Below are 17,484 nucleotides of genomic sequence, written 5' to 3'. Positions count from 1 at the left end.
TCTCCCCTCCAATCTGTCTTGAATGCTGCAGCCAGGATAATATTCCTCTCCAATCATTACACTGATGTCTCTACCTTGTGCCAGTCATTACACTGGCTACCCATCCACTCCAGAATCCAGTACAAACTTATTACCCTCACCCACAAAGCTCTTCATGGCTCAGCACCACTCTACATCTCCTCCCTTGTTTCAGTATACCACCCTACCCATGCCCTCCATTATGCTGATGACCTGAGGTTAGCATCCTCAATAATCCGAACCTCCCACTCCCGTCTCCAAGATTATACACGTGCTGCGCCAATTCTTTAGAATGCACTTCCCAGGTCAATACGATTAGTCCCTAATCCCTACAATTTTAAGCATGCCCTGAAAACGCATTTATTCAGACTGGCCTACCGCCTCAACATATTAACCTAATCTATCCCTGTGTGGCACAGTCAAAAGTTTTACCATAACCAGGTTCCCCGCATCATGTTCCCACATGCTTTATGCATCTATTAGCCCTCTGTGTCTGTACTGTTACATACTTAACATTATGGCTGGTCCATACAATCAGGGCAATTGTTACCACGCACCTTTTGTGTCTACCTTTTTCCTCATAGATTGTATCTGATTATTGTTATGCTGTAATGTCTATCATATGTACAAGTCCCCTCTGAAATGTAAAGTGCTATGGAATATGTCGGCGCTACAGAAATAAAATTTATCATTATTATTATTATTATTACATGTTAATAGACTTCTGAATCAGTGCAGCTGCCTCACTGGAAGCCCGACTGCCAGAAGGAAATTAAAGTTATTCCTTCTGGCAGCCTCCAGCCTCAAACATAGATGGGCACAGCTTCAGTCATTGTTCAGTATATAGTGAGGAGCAGTTGTATCCACACCCTGGCACTGACTGACAGCCAACTCTGTACTAATGTACTGCAGTACTGAAAGCCACAGGCAGCCGTGCTTTCAGTGCAGCGAACGCACTGATTAGGAATTCTATGAACCTACAGATTAACCTCATATCTGCAGGTCAATAGCATTTAGGACATGACATGTTCCCTTTAATACATTCTTCTATTACTTCATGTTATACTTTAGAATTGTGCTTTTGAGATAAACACAGAATAAATTGTGACTGTGATATGCAATTCATAGCCTATATGAATGGATCGCTACTAGTATTGTTGTAATGCATAAACTGAACTCAGTCATACATTACCAACTGTGTTTACCTTTAAGAATCTTTGAAGATAGCAAAGTTACTGTCTGTCATTACAATTTTGACATATTCTCTTTTTGTCCTGCTGTTTTCAATCAGTGATGATGTCGAGAGAAAATCCTAACTTATGAAGTATTGATAATCAAAAGTCCTGCATTGTTGATAGTTTCTCCTATCTTGCTAATATTGATCTTCAAAGTTGAAATGTCTGCTTTATAACTACATATTTTTTGTTAAAGGTGTAATATTTTGCATCATTGTGTTTTATTAAATATATCAGGGACATAGAAAATAGCATGATTATTGTGAGTAATTATCTAGTTTTTCTTTGAAACAGTTTGATCACATAAAGTTTATTGGTGAACAATAGCCATTAAAGGGATTGCATAGGTTGCACAACCACCGCTCTCATTCAAGGTCCCCTGATATTGATTTTATAATGAGAAATGCTGCTACCATGGGGTACTTGCAATCAGCTGTTATAGCTGTGAATGTAACCTTAATTTATCCTGTGTCACTAAGAAGAAATAAAGTATCACACTCCTTCATGAATGAGTGGTCCTTGTAACATTCACACTCTTTGCAATGACTTCCCTTGCTTATAAAGATGACCCTAAACAGGAAAACACTCTTTACTACATCATACTTCCCAATAGCATGTATTGTTGTAATGATGGCATTAAACTAACTGAAAAGATGGTATCAAATAGCAAGTTTTTGAGAATACATGAAAGTTTGCTATTTGTTACCGTTTTTTCAACTAGCCATTAAAAGGTATCAACCACTGAGTACAAAGATATATATTTTTCCAGTATTCGACTAATTATAGTTGCTGATTCAATAGTTTTCACCAGAACTTGTAAAACTGAAGTGTCTTAACATTTTTGCACAACTCATCATTGCACAAAAAAATTGCTAATTTTTGCTTTTTTTAAACCACTCCAGGCCAGCTCTAACTGATTCTTGAAAAGTGGTCTGGGCTTAGCTAAGATGAGGCAAGACCTAAAAATTCATCATCATTAGTGTTGAGCTTTCCGATACCGCAAGTATTGGATATCGGCCGATATTTGCCGTATCGGAATTCCGATACCGAGTACCGATACTTTTTTCGTATCGGATACCGGAATCGGAAGTCCAAAATGCAATGAGCCACTTTTGTGGCTCTGATTGGCTGCCGAAATGACGTCATCATGATGCGCTGTCTGTGCGCATCATGATGCGCCGTCAGTTCGGGCCTTCGGGGGGGCTGTGCCGACTGTCTGGGGGTCTGTGCCGGCCTGCCGGTGGTCTGTGCAGGCTCCGGGGGTCTGTGCCGGCCTGCCGCGGGGGCTGTGCCGGCCTGCCGGTGGTCTGTGCAGGCTCCGGGGGGCTGTGCCGGCCTGCCGGGGGGCTGTGCAGGCTCCGGGGGTCTGTGCAGGCATCGTCCGATGGGACTACAAGTCCCATCGGGCGATGCCTGCTACCATGACAGTGATTGACACATTAGCCAATGATGGGACAGTAGTAGTCCCATCATCCGGCTAATGTGTTGAATGTAAAAAAAAAAAAAAATTTACATGCTACATACATACAACATCATACTACATATATACTACATGTAACATACATACTACATATATACTACATGCAACATGCATACTACATACATGCTACATACTACATGCATGCTACATACATGCAACATACTACATGCATACTACATACATAATACATATATACTACATGCATGCAACATACATACAACATATATACTACATGCATGCAACATGCATACTACATATATACTATATATACTACATGTAACATACATACTACATATATACTACATGTACATGCTACATACATGCTACATACTACATACATGCTACATACTACATACATGCTACATACTACATACATAATACATATATACTACATGCATGCATACTACATATATACTACATGTAACATACTTACTACATACCGTGTTTCCCCGAAAGTAAGACCGTCTTACATTAATTTTACCCCAAAAAGTCCCACCCTGTCTTACTTTCGGGGGAGGTCTTAGCCGAAAAAACACAAAATTGACACAAATCATGACAGAAATGTACCCCAGTCCCTGACTGGAGTCTAAGGCCGGGGTCACCCTAGAGAGGAATATGGACGAGTGTGAGGCGTTAAAAGCACGCATTACACACGGACAAATGATTCTCTATGGGGCAGCTCCCAACAGCCGTATAATTCTCGCTGGTATTCTACAGTCCACGCCAATCGCAGCATGCTGCCATTGTCAGCGTCCTACGCCCGTAGTACGCCAATGCAAGTCTATGGGTGCGCAAAAAATATGGATTACACACGGACCACACTTGTGACTTGCGAGAAATACGCAGGTATTTTGGCAGGTGACAGGAAATGGGACAATCCATCATCAGGAAGCTTAGACATGCAAATGAGCTCAAATAGCGCTCCAGACATCCATGAAGTACGCCTCCACGGAGTACAGCAGCATCATGGCACCATATTTTCTCAATGTGGAGATGCTTATTGTGTTAGTGTAGGAGCGGCCAGAAATCTGGGACCAACGTGATGCCCATTATGCCAACCGGACAAGAAAGGAGGCATCATGGAGGTGCATATGTCGCCAGATGTTCCACGATTTTGGTGATCGGCCACGTGAGGAAGTACAACACAAAAACTGTTTAAAATTACCTCACATCAAAAAATGCATATAGAATCTACCCCCCTTCCTGTGCTTGTACTTTTTCCTCATGAGGCGGGTAGATTTTGATATGACCCATGGTTTTCCACTGCCATAATTTGGCCCAGACCACAAGCTCCTCATCCTCCTAGCCAACCAAGTTAGTAAGTGTAGTTACTTGATACATGAACTACTGTGACCCTGTGTATCTGGCCTGGATGCCCCAATTATATATGCCACCCTGGGTAGAAAGCACCTCCCAGAAGGCCACATGCCTAGGCTACTGGTAGCAAATTTGACCTATAAAATATGTGAAATTGAGAATATTTCTTGTCACATTGCAGTGGAAGATGTGATGAGATGCTGGCGCAGCATCCGCGACCAATACAGGTGGGAGTGTCAGCAGCGGTCCAGGAGTGGTGATGTGGGCCACATAAAGAGGAAATACATATATTATGACCGCCTCTCCTTCCTCGCCCCTATTCTGGATCTGAGACCATAAGTAGATACCTCACACCACATTACACAGATACTTTACAGGGCCAAAAATATTGATTTATGTTTGGCTCTGTTCTATTTCATAACAGAACTCAGTCCAACCTTACGGAGAGAGGAACTGGCTCAGATACAGAGACCATCATTGATCCTGTAGGGGATGAGGTGGCTGGCCCATCTTCTCCCCCTACAAGAAGCATGGGTGAAGAATCCTCTCAGGAAAACCCAGTGCCTGCGCCACAAACCCCACCAACAGGACCACATCCACAACCAGGACAGTCTGCTGCTGCACCATCAGCCATACAGGAGGAGCAGGGCAACATGAGCAGCAGCCCAACTGCCCAGATCCAGGGCTCCCCACAGCCTGCTGGACCATAACGGCGAGGAAGAAGAAGGCACCATATCCCTGCCCAAGATACTCGTACACCAATGTGGACACAGGGGTCCTCAACTATCTGTCTAGAGTCAATAATGATGATGGCAAGGAGGCATACTCATGCAGCCTGGCCCTTTATCTTCATTCCCTTTCACGTAAGGTGAGGCTCCGTATTTGAGGATGTTTTCAGATCCTGCTTGATGCAAGCACACACCCCAATACCCCATATGAGTTATTTGAATATCTGGAGAGGTGGCAGCTTTCACCCAGAAATCGAATGCGCCTTAGACCACCCACACACATGCTTGCTCAAGCAGGCTCTGAGGAACCTCAAATACGTGGGCCTACACCTCACCCCCTTCCTCCCCCTACCCAACCTTTACAACAGCAGCCACATATGTCTGGCTCTAGCCAACCTCACCAATGTAGCCACTTTTTCCCACCCAGTGTTGGAGGCTTGTCCCAACCTGGTTGGGGACATTGGTGGGTATGAGACACGGGCTTACCTGACCCAACAAGGTGCCCCTGTTCATTATCAGTCTGGCCAGTACCAAGCCCAATCCCAGGAGGCAGTACACTACCCACATCATGGGCAACAGTATGCCCCCACACAGGGCGATGGGCAAGTTGGGCAAAGTAGCCAGCAGCAAACACAGGCTGGTCTTCCGCCTTCTCCACCCCCAATGTACCAAAACTTATAAGATTTCCATTTTGTTATTGGATAATGTTATTTGTGTTGTTTTAGATGTGTGAAAATTTTATTGTCACACAATGTCCACATCTGCAAAAAGGCCAATTTGGCCCATTGCCACATTTCTGATATGGCAAGAATATGTTTTGCTTTAAAACCCAAAAAAAGGCAAAAGTAAACATTTGTCTACTACATTTTACGTCTCTGTCTCAATTCTATAAAACCGTGTCAGAATACTAACATACGCTTACCAATGCAATTCAACAGTCATAGAATCAGAAGGGGAAGAAATATATATATTTAGTCACACAGAAACCAAAATATTATAACATAGACACAGCATGCTCTTGCCAAGAAGTTTCCCCCTCAGATGACATAAAGTAATTTGTGAAAATATCACGCACCTTGAGGCCAGAGAGTGGTCCACGTTGAGGGTTGATAGGTGGTGTCGCCCTACCCACATTGTCCAACCCATGCACAACACAAGAAGAGGAGGAACAATCATGTATCCTGGTGAAATTATGATGAACCACACAGGCTTTAACTACTTCATTAACATTTTGTTCACTCAGCTGAATGGCAGACTGGAGTACCCGCCATTTTGCACAAAGAATGCCAAAGGAACACTCCACCAGTCGCCTAGCACGTGATAGGCGCAAGTTAAAAATTCTGTGCCGGTGGTCAAGGTTGCGCCGGGGATATGGCCTCATGACATTGCGCGATAACTGAAACGCCTCATCTGCCACAAGGACATAAGGGACAGATTCTTGAGTGGAGCCTGATAGCTGGCTTGGTGGTAGATCCAACTGGTTGGTGCGTAGTCACCGAGCCATAATGGAAGTATTGAAGACTCGAGAGTCTCCCGTCCTTCCATAGGCCCCAATCTCAACAATTATAAACTTGTATTGAGGGTCGACCAGAGCCAACAATACAACAGAAAAGTATTGTTTATAATTGAAGAATTGGGAGCCAGAGTTCGGCGGCTTACGCACCCAGATATGTTTGCCATCAAGGGCCCCAATACAATTAGGAAACTGGCATTCCTCCTCAAAGTCCCTTGATATCCTCAACCAGTCTTCCATCCTGGGCTCGGGCATAAGGAGTTGATGTAGTCTTGACCATATTTCACTACATGTCGACCTGACTATGCCAGAAATGGTAGATCTTCCAATCAGAAACTCATGGTGGAGGGCGGCATAAGACAGGCCAGTGGACAGGAAGCTGAAGAACAACAGAAAAGGAACATTTTAGAATGCACAAATTAACCAAAAAACAGGTAAATACATAACAAACTTGTTAGAATTTCAGATCACACACATATTTGGTCGCACAATGACTAAGTGATATTCAGTACATATTACACATAGCATTCTGGTCTGTAAGTTTCAACATATCTGGAATAAGATGAGGGCATTAAAATTAGTCCATGAAGCAATAAATGCATACTTTGGGCAGCACATCATTAACATAGAGAATGTGGTTGTGTATTACATACCGTAATGTGAGTAGAAGTCGCTCCTCTGCAGATATAGCTTTGCGCATCCTTGTGTCCTGAAAGGTTATCCCAGGCTGCACTGTCTCCAAGAGTCGATCAAATTTTGCAAGGCTCATGCGACAGTATTGGTAGAATTTTGCAGGATGTTCCCGCAGAGAAGAATTGAGGCGGTGAAAATGACCTCTTGTGAGTCGTTGCCTCAAAAGTGGATGTACCCACATGCGTCTCCTCCTCCGCGGATCCACTATCACTGGGTATGGGTGACCAAAGCGGCGTGACAAAAGCCAGTTGAAGAGAACCTGCTCAGTTGTGTTGAAACTCAGACTGTCTGCCATGTTGCACATACAACACCAATACACCTAGTGAAGGCAAGGTCACAAATGGACAGAATGGAGGCTGCCACCTGTTCCTGAGGCAATAAATAGGGAGCAGACTAATGATTTAAATAGTTAGCAGGCCTCAAAACCGTTAAATGTCCATTTTGCAAGCCTGCGAGAAAATCTTGCAATACGGATTCCATACGGATTCCATACGGATGCTGACATGCCCAAAATACGCGACCACACCTTGCTTACGGATGACATATGGAGCACTATTTAGGGGTCATTCATCCGTATTACGCATGTAAATTACGGACCGTATTTTGCGTCGGTTAGTGTGACCCCGGCCTATTACTTGTAGCTGCGCACATCAGACTATTAATGAATTTGGTTCATCTTGCTCCAGCACACTGCTGATCAGACTGGTGTGCAAATTACCAGGCTCGAAGAATGAAGGCTGTAAGTCCCCGAAACACATAAGGCTAACACCAGCTGATATTAGTCCAATCGTCTGACAAATTAATGCTTATTGGGTCTCTGGACAGATGATTGTCGGGGAAGTAAGGGATCTGGCGTGTCCGAATACAGACTGATGATTGTTTGTTCTCATAGTGATGAGCTTCTGCCAGATGTCTTGCAGTGGATTTCACATAGAGGCCACAGGAACACTCAGCAGACCTAGTGCTCCTGTATATTCGACAGACAAGAGAGATAGCTGCTGGCTAAATGACCAGCCAAACATTCATCTAATGTGTATGAGGGAGCCTTAGATTTTTTTATTTTATGCTTTTTTTTCTTTGACAAAAAACTATTACTATTACTATTACTATTTGATAATATTTTGCAATAAAATATCCTGTATTCTTTCTTAAATGATCCTATTATAGTGTTTACCTTGACTTCTCCACATTCCACATAGTGTCACTACATACCACCCCCCTTGAAAATAAAATTACCTGATTTTATTTCAATTGAAAACTGTGGTTGTCCTTGTAGAATGCTGTAAACCAACCTGGCATTATTTCCACGTGTTGGATCATCTTTATCTGTTGCAATTACTTGAGTGACGTATGTACCTATAATTTAACAAAAATAAAAATTAGATTAACAGCCCTTTCAAGATCTGAATTTTTGGTGAAGGATATGGTACCAAGCTTTATTAAGCAAAAGCAGAACCCTGCACAGAAAATATCAAATGGTTAAACAGGAGTTTTATTAAAAGGTAATTCACATGACATGGCAGCTCCCCTGGTGTGACTGAAGTCATGTTCTCATTTAATGATATCAATTATAAAACTTTGGTTTACCACTTTCAAATTTGTGTAAAAATAGACTAATCTATGACACATTTTAAATTGTGTACCGATTAAAAAGACTAAAGAGTTATGCAGAATAAAGCAGTAAAATTGATTGCTGCATTTCAAAGAGAGCAGCCTTTTTGATAGGTCTAATGCATAACACTGGTTAAAATATACAGTATACAGCCATCTCTGCATTGACAAGCTCTATTACTAAATGCTGTTCAAATGTCATTGTGAATAAATGGATTGGAGAGTGCCACTTATATAGAGAGTTATACTCTAAATACAAAAGCTATAGAATATAACTCACTGGCCTACATTTGCAATTGAAGTACAGAGTACTTACCATGGAAATCTTGACATAAGTAGTGGTGTATTTAATCATTTTATAAAAGAACTAAACCTTGGTAAGATCAGGTGAATCAATCTAATCTGCCTTTCATTACAAATGACAATTATACAAAGAGAATGCACTTTGTAAAAAAAAAGAAAAACACAAAAGTACGGCAGATACACCTATAGAAGGAACATAGCACATATGTTAAATAAAAGCACAACTAAATGTAGTCATATAGCACATAAAATGTGGATAGACATGTATATGTCATGAATCAGTCGTGAATCACATGAAGTAGTTTTACTCATATAGTAAAAAGTATATTATTGAAAGACAAGTATGAAAAAGCGCCATGATGAATGTAACACTGGGTTGTAGCCATCATCACCCTACTAGCAGTAGTATTACTAAAGCATTAGGGTATGTGAACATTACTTCTTTTAGCGACACAGGCATGCCCGATGAGTTTTTCAAGAAGACAGTTCAGGAAAAGTTGACAGTGCTTTTCCTGAGATGTCTTTTTGGCTTTCTTTCCATAATTTTATTTTCTGACTTTGATGTGTTTGTTTTTTTTATACTTGTCTATAAAAAATAGTGAACAACTTTCAAACGGAAGCCCCCTGAAGAAAAGTCAGGTCTTTTGTTTTTGTACAATATATTAGAAGAAAGCATTCCTGATTGAAGATGCACAAGTAGGGGCCCAATCAGTAATTTAATATATGAAGAACTTGGCACTCAAGTATAATGTGAAGAAGTAATTTTAATTGCAATCCTCAGTAAAATATATGATGCTTTGGTCTATTATAGACCTCCTTCAGACAAATTGTGTATAAGAAATAACATGCAATCAAAAGGTGTTGTGTACAAAAAATTAAGAAAAATATAAGCAACACTATAATCATTATAAATATTCTAAGTACGACAATATAGTTAAGTATTTATATATATATATATATATATATATATATAGCCAAATATTATATCCATCTGCATTGTTTTAACTGTTTAACAGAAATGTTGAAGTCCAAGAGCGGAGCATATTCAACCACATATTGTATTAAACATAATTTGTTAGCCCCTTACTAAATGATGGACCCATATAGTATATATGTAGTATGTATGTATGTTGTTTGAATGTAGTATATATGAAGTATGTATGTAGTATGTAGTATGTATGTATGTTGTATGAATGTTGTATATATGTAGTATGTATGTGGTATGCATGTTGTATGTATGTTTTTTTTTCCTTTTTTTTTACATTCAACACATTAGCCGGATGATGGGACTACTACTGTCCCATCATTGGCTAATGTGTCAATCACTGTCATTGTAGCAGGCATAGCCCCATGGGACTTGTAGTTCCATCGGACGATGCCTGCACACACACACAACCCCTGGCAGGCCCGCACAGACCTCCGGCAGCCCGCACAGACCCCCGGCAGGCCCGTACAGACCCCCGGCAGCCCGAACAGACCCCCGGCAGGCCCGTATAGACCCCCAGCAGGCCCGCACAGACCCCCGAGAGGCCTGTACAGACCCCGCCCGCACACACAGACACACACAGTGTCTGCCCGTGCACCGCCCACACTCTTCCTCCCTCCTGAACTGGATGTGCAAGGAAAGAAAGGGTTTATTTTTATTCCGATATTTGTGCCCCATTGACATGCATGGGTTTCCGGAATCGGAATCGGCGATACCCGATATTTTTGGGGTATCGGTCCGACCCGATCCGATATTTCCCGATATCGGAAGGTATCGCTCAAGACTAGCTATAACTGATTAAAGACGATCCCATAAGGAACTCAAAGACATGCTCTAGGAACAAAAATTAATAAACTTTAAAAACAAGGTGAGATAAAAATTGACCAGGGTTGCTCAAAGAAATGGAACAAAGCTACAGGTTTCATTTAAACCATATGGATGCATGGTCCTCAGAGTCCAGATCCATTTTGTCTCTAGCCTTGCTAAAGGTCGACTCACTTCACCTCCCCTAACATCAAGAAGAATTCTATCAATACCCCTAACCTTTAATCCCTTAGGGTCACACTGATGATGCAGCTTGAAATGTCTTGGTATTGTGCGTAGGTGATCCCCACACGTCTCCTCTCTGGCAGCAAGAATGTCACGCACATGCTCCCTCACACATATTTTTAAAGCTCTCATAGTGAGGCCTATATAAATCTTATTACAAGGACAGTGAGCGTAGTATACGACTGCCTTAGTGGAGCTTGTGGTAGACTGAGTTATTTTATATTTCTTACTGTCATCAGAGGAGGAGAATGTGGTTGCACACTCTATGTTCGGACATGCCACACATTTACCACATCGGGTACACCCCCATTTTGGTTTTTGGGGCTGGGCAAATGAAAGTTGTTTCTGATCACTTTTTTCATAATGACTGCAGACCAGTATGTCCCTCAGGTTCTAACTGCGCCGTGCAGTGATACTCGGGATTGGTGACAAGTAATTACCAAGTGTATTGTCAGCGAGAAGTATGGGCCAATATTTGGCCATGACTTTTCTCATTAGGTTCCATTGTGAGTGGTAGGTGGTAATCATTCGAACCTTATTTTTTTCATTTCTCTTAACATTGCCTCCTGGAGTATATATCAGATCATGTCTTTTCTGACCCTTGGCCCGATCATGTGCCAACTTGACCTGTCTCTTGCTGTAACCCCTCGCCATGAATCTTTGCTCTAAGTCAGCCGCTCTTTTATAAAAATCCCCGTCTGATGAACAGATGCGTCTGACTCTCAGAAACTGTCCAGTATGTATCGACTTGATGACTTGTGTAGGATGGGCTGATTGTGCATGCAGTAACAAATTTGTAGAGGTTTCTTTTCTGAATAAATCCGTCTGTAAAAAACCTTTACTGTCACGTTTAACTGTGACGTCTAGAAAATCAATGGATTCCATATGGTACCTATATGTCAACTGTAAGTTGTAATTCTTGACAATAAGATCCCCAAAAAAAGAAACTAATTGATCCAAGGTACCCTGCCAGATCATAAAGACATCATCAATGTACCACTCCTGATTGAAGATGCACAAGGAGGGGCCCAATCAGTAATTTAATATATGAAGAACTTGGCACTCAAGTATAAAGTGAAGAAGTAATTTTAATTGCAATCCTCAGTAAAATATATGATGCTTTGGTCTATTACAGACCTCCCTCAGACAAATTGTGTCTAAGAAATAACATGCAATCAAAAAGTGTTATGTACAAAAAAATTAAGAAAAATATAAGCAACACTAAAATCATAGTAAATATTCCAAGTACGACAATATAGTTTCAGTATTTATATATTTATTTATATATATAGCCAAATATTATAAATATTATATCCATCTGCATTGTTTTAACCGTGTCTCAGTTTTGGAAATCTAAAGCTGTTAAAAGATGAACAAAAATGTTTATTTTTAACATTTATTTAACACTTTTGCAGGGGGGTTATTGGGCACACCTGAAAAAGATGTCATGTGCATGTACCCTTATTATGAACTCTAATAAGGGACTTGAGGTTATAATGGGTGCAAAAGTTTCATCTCTTACAAATGTATTCTAGAATTCCTGTCTAAAGCGTATGTCCGGTCCGATGGGCGGTGTTTCCGATCTTTGCCGCCTCCCCATCCTTGGCCACCGTCCGCAGTTTTTTCATGAATAGGTGTAGGTGTCTGCCATTTTTCGCGTGTGCGCTAAGCATTCTTTGCTCACGCACGCGCTGTATGCTTTGCCCAACTGCGGGCAAAGCCGAAAAGCCTGACTGCACATGCAAAATACTTCTGGGGCTTAGTTAACCGGCGCATGCGCAGTCAGGCTTTTTGGTTTTGCCCGCAGTTGGGCAAAGCATACTACGCGTGCGCGAGCCAAGAATGCTTAGCGCACGTGCGAAAAATGGCGGACACCTACACCTATTCATGAAAAAACTGCGGACGGCGGCCAAGGATGGGAAGGCAGCAAAGATCGGAAACACCGCCCATCGGACCGGACCGACTTCATTTAAATTGCCCGCCAAAAGTTGGTGACAGATTCCCTTTAATCACCTATCCTATGATCTTACGGATAGGTCATCAATGTTGAATCAGTGGACAATCTTTTTCAGATCTATACGTTATGGTAAATACATTATTGAGATGTTTTAAGCAAATAATATTGTGACTTTATTTAGTGGGATGCAAAAGTGAGTGACACAAAATAGCCTGATATAGACTGTTTTTATATTCACCTGGTCTGCTTCATCCTTTAACAGATAGCAAATGCAGAGCATGCTTTCACTTTGGGATCCAGGATGAATGTTTACCCACTCTCCTTGAACTAAGGGTAACAGTATATTGTGAGTTGCTGTAGATATGGATTTGAGGAACTTCTTCAAAAGTGTTACTCTTTTCTACATCTCAATTTTTAACAGCTCATCACTGATAATGAATGCCCCTTTAATGTTTGATCACCTGTTCTAGGTAGCGTCGGCAGCGGCTGGAACTGTTCAGTTATGGAGCATCTCCATCTACTGATAGTGGCAACGGCTGGGTGCTGGACATCTATCCCCTATTGATTTGAATGGGGGAGCACATGTGCATTACCTGGCCATGGTCATTATCATTTAACGGAGTAGCTCTGCAACTGAGCACTTCCTTCCAACGCTGGTATCGAGAACAGCCAAACGGTGGGGGTGCCGGGTATCACATCTCCATTGATCAGACATTGATTACCTATCCTAAAAATAGGCTATCAATGCTAAAATAGTGGATAACCTCTTTAATGGTAATACTATTCCTTCCCTCCTTGCATTATAAAATTATCTACCATATAGTTATGTGCAGTAAACTGAGTTAAGAAAAATGAATAAAAGTTTTTGAGCCAGAGGGAACCGTAATGGACAAGGTAATTTTACCATTTCAATTAATTACCTTCTAAATGTTCTAAAAATAAAAAGCTCATTTTAATAGAGCTTCTGAATTATGTGAGGTTATTAACTAAGGAAATTATATTTTCTCACAACGAAGATAAAGGTTCATAAAAAAGAACTGGTCAAGGAACTACAAGATAATGTCTTAAGTATTTCAACTATTTTGGGCTCTAGTTTTGGACCCTGGTTACTTACAAATTTTAATTGAGCACCAATGTATGAGCCCAAATAAAGACAGTCTGCATTGTGTTTACTATTCATCTTTTATTAACTCAATTGTGGCATTTGGCATGGAATTAATTTATAAAATACATCTTTCTATGTGTAAAAAAGCACAGACAATATTGCCCTGTCTGTCATGTTTGATACAGTGTTTAATTTATTGAACTTGATTCAAGACCCCCTATTATGCATTGCATGAAGGGCAGCATGGTTGCTCAGTGGTTAGGATTGTAGCAGTTCTGGAGACATGGGTACAAACTCGAATAATCTGATTTACATTTTTCCAAAAATCAATATAATTTTAACTGACATAGGTCTATTTTATAGCTGCACATATTTATTACTTGTCAGTAACTTTGACCTTTTGATAGTCTATCCTGCTTCAGTATTTTAATTCAGCTGTACATAATTATTGCATATTTGTTAAATTAATTCACATCCTATGTGCAAATTATGGCCAAGAGGCAGTAGACTTGATGTTCAAGATTCAATATTTGCAAGGACTCAAAACAATCAATAAAAATACATTTGCAATGATTTCAACATGTTTTTGCTCTTTTCTTCTGTTTGTGCCAAATTTCATAGTAATTTTTAAACTTTAAATTTAGCCATGTTTTCCATGTTAACATAAGATTTTCTTCAATTGTATTGCAATTTTAATTAAAAATATAACAAAATGATCAGTCATAAGTAGATTTCATTTATATCACATAATAAGAAATCAATTAGAAGGATAATAACTTAAGGAGGAATAGCTGTTTGTGATACAACAAATATATTCATTTTTTGCTATTTACATAGGATAAATGCAAAGAAAAGAGCACATATTCTATTAAAGAAGACTCCCATCAAAGTTTTTATCTTCTTAATATATTGCCATCATCATATTATGTAGCACTGTGTACTTACAAATATTCATTTTACTCTTGCACCCAGTTAACTGTTCTCATTTCTATTATGTATATGACATGATTAAAAACATAACAATTGAATCATTCTAAGCTCTATGTAGAAACAGGAAGTCTTTTTTTCCCTGCACGAGTCCTCATTAGATCTACAATTCAACATCATTGCGAAGTCCATGGCAGGGGAGAAGAGCAGAGCGGCTGGGTCAGGAGTTGAACAGGAGGTGGAGCTCAGCTGTCAGTTTTGACTTTGTAGTTTTAATGATCACTCATGCAGGAAAAAGGTATTTCCTGTTTTTACATAGTGCTTAGAAGGATTTATCTAGTCTGTTTTTAATCACTCTGTTAGTCTGTTAGGAACAGCCAAATATCCCACCACTGCCACCAATTTGCTACAAACCAGCACTCTGCGGCATCCAGTCATCAGGACTGTTGAATCATTGACTGATCATTGATTGACATAGCCATGGCTATTTTCACTACTAGGAAAATTGTTGTGAGCTTCCCAATGAACATATCTATATATATATATTAAACTGAATGTATGTATGTGTGTATCACCAACCAATTATGAAGCATCTTTCATTTCGCCAGAGCTGTTCAAAAGAAGCTGAGCTGTGATTGGTTGCTATGAGCAACAGTTTTCCTTGACACAAATCACTAAGCATCTCTCATTTCACCAGAACTGTTTAAAAGAAGCTGAGCTGTGATTGGTTGCTATGAGAAAGTTTTCCCACTTGCCAACACCTCAGCAGACACTGACTTGGTGGGAGAAATCTGGCATCCCTGGGAACATAAGCTCCCAGCCATTGTCTGCCTCACAGAAAGGAGCACAGAGCACTTTGGTTTTGACCCCAGGCCTCTCTTAAAGGGATCCCCAGTATGGAAGTTAAAACAGTTCCATTCAGCTCTGTGGTTCTGACCCCAGGGTCTCTTAAAGGCATCATTGGTATGGTAGTTAGAGCAAATCCACTCTGCACTTTGGTACTAACCCCAGGCCTTTCTTAAAGGGATCCCCGGTATGGAAGTCAGGGCAATTGCCTTCAAAATGCTCTGGTACTGACCCAAGGCTCTCTTAAAGGGATCTCCTGTATGCAAGTCAGGGCAAATCTGCTCAGCGCTCTGGTTCTGATCCCAAGCTCTCTTAACCCCTTCCTGACCAATGACGCCACATAGGTTAGCATCCTCAATAATCAGAACCTCCCACTCCCGTCTCCAAGACTTTACACGTGCTGCACCAATTCTTTGGAATGCATTTCCCAGGTCAATACGATTAGTCCCCAATCCCCACAATTTTAAGCGTGCCCTGAAAATGCATTTATTCAGACTGGCCTACCACCTCAACACATTAACCTAATCTATCCCTGGGTGGCACAGTCAAAAGTTTTACCATAACCAGGTTCCCCGCATCATGTTCTCTTAAAGGGATCTCCTGTATGCAAGTCAGGGCAAATCCGCTCAGCACTTTGGTTCTCATCCTAAGCTTTCTTAACCCCTTCCTGACCAATGATGCCACATAGGTTAGCATCCTCAATAATCAGAACCTCCCACTCCCGTCTCCAAGACTTTACACGTGCTGCACCAATTCTTTGGAATGCATTTCCCAGGTCAATACGATTAGTCCCCAATCCCCACAATTTTAAGCGTGCCCTGAAAATGCATTTATTCAAACTGGCCTACCACCTCAACACATTAACCTAATCTATCCCTGGGTGGCACAGTCAAAAGTTTTACCATAACCAGGTTCCCCGCATCATGTTCGCACATGCTTTATGCATCCATTAGTCCTCTGTGTCTGTACTGTTACACACTTAACATTATGGCTGGTCCAAACAATCAGGGCAATTGTTACCACCCACCTTTCGTGTCTACCTCTTTCCTCATAGACTGTAAGCTTGCGAGCAGGGCCATCATTCTGTTTGGTATTTGCTATAATCTATGTGATTATTGTTATGCTATAATGTCTATTGTCTGTACAAATCCCCTCTGAAATGTAAAGTGCTGCGGAATTTGTTGGCGCTATAGAAATAAAATGTTTTATTATTATAGGTGTCAAGAAAACCTGTGCCATTATGACCAGTGACGCATATCTGGCGTCATGATGTTAAAGCCCCCCTGCGGGTCGGGTGACCATAGTCACTGAAAGGTCACCTGACCCGCAGATACAGGGGGCTTTGTACTTCACCACGGGGAGGTGGCTTCGCCCCCACGTGGCTATGATAGCTCTGATTGACTGTTGAAAGTGAAACAGCCAATCAGAGCAGTAGTAATATTTCATCAATGAAATTTGATGATATATTACTATCCAGCCATGGCTGATGCTGCAGTAGCATCGGACATGGCTGGAGGCCGTGATCCGAACCCCCACACCGACTGACAGTGGCAATGTGCCGCCACCACCTACTGACGGCGGCGATGTGCCGCCGCCGTCAGTATTTGCTCCCCCTCTGCTTCCCCCCGCTTCCCCATGCCTTCCGATTGCCCCCTATAGCCCCCGGTACCTCATGAGTCCCGGTACCTTCCGGTGTCCCACCGTCTTCTCTACATG

General features: G+C 41.3%; 1 protein-coding gene across 1 annotated transcript in view; it reads right to left on the bottom strand.

Moving 5' to 3' along the window:
• Positions 1-17,484, bottom strand: part of LOC141101162 (cadherin-19-like) — a 296,165-nt gene that overhangs the window by 174,207 nt on the left and 104,474 nt on the right. Inside the window, exon 4 of the mRNA XM_073590021.1 lies at positions 8,221-8,340. Coding sequence (XP_073446122.1) covers positions 8,221-8,340 — 120 coding nt within the window. The remainder of the gene's footprint in view (positions 1-8,220; positions 8,341-17,484) is intronic.

Source organism: Dendrobates tinctorius, unplaced genomic scaffold (assembly GCF_039654945.1).
Source record: "Dendrobates tinctorius isolate UK_male_01 unplaced genomic scaffold, ASM3965494v1 ptg000115l, whole genome shotgun sequence".
In the NCBI taxonomy this organism is placed as follows: Eukaryota; Metazoa; Chordata; class Amphibia; order Anura; family Dendrobatidae; genus Dendrobates; species Dendrobates tinctorius.
Note: the sequence above shows the minus strand (reverse complement) of the source record. Positions and strands in the feature narration are given on the sequence as shown.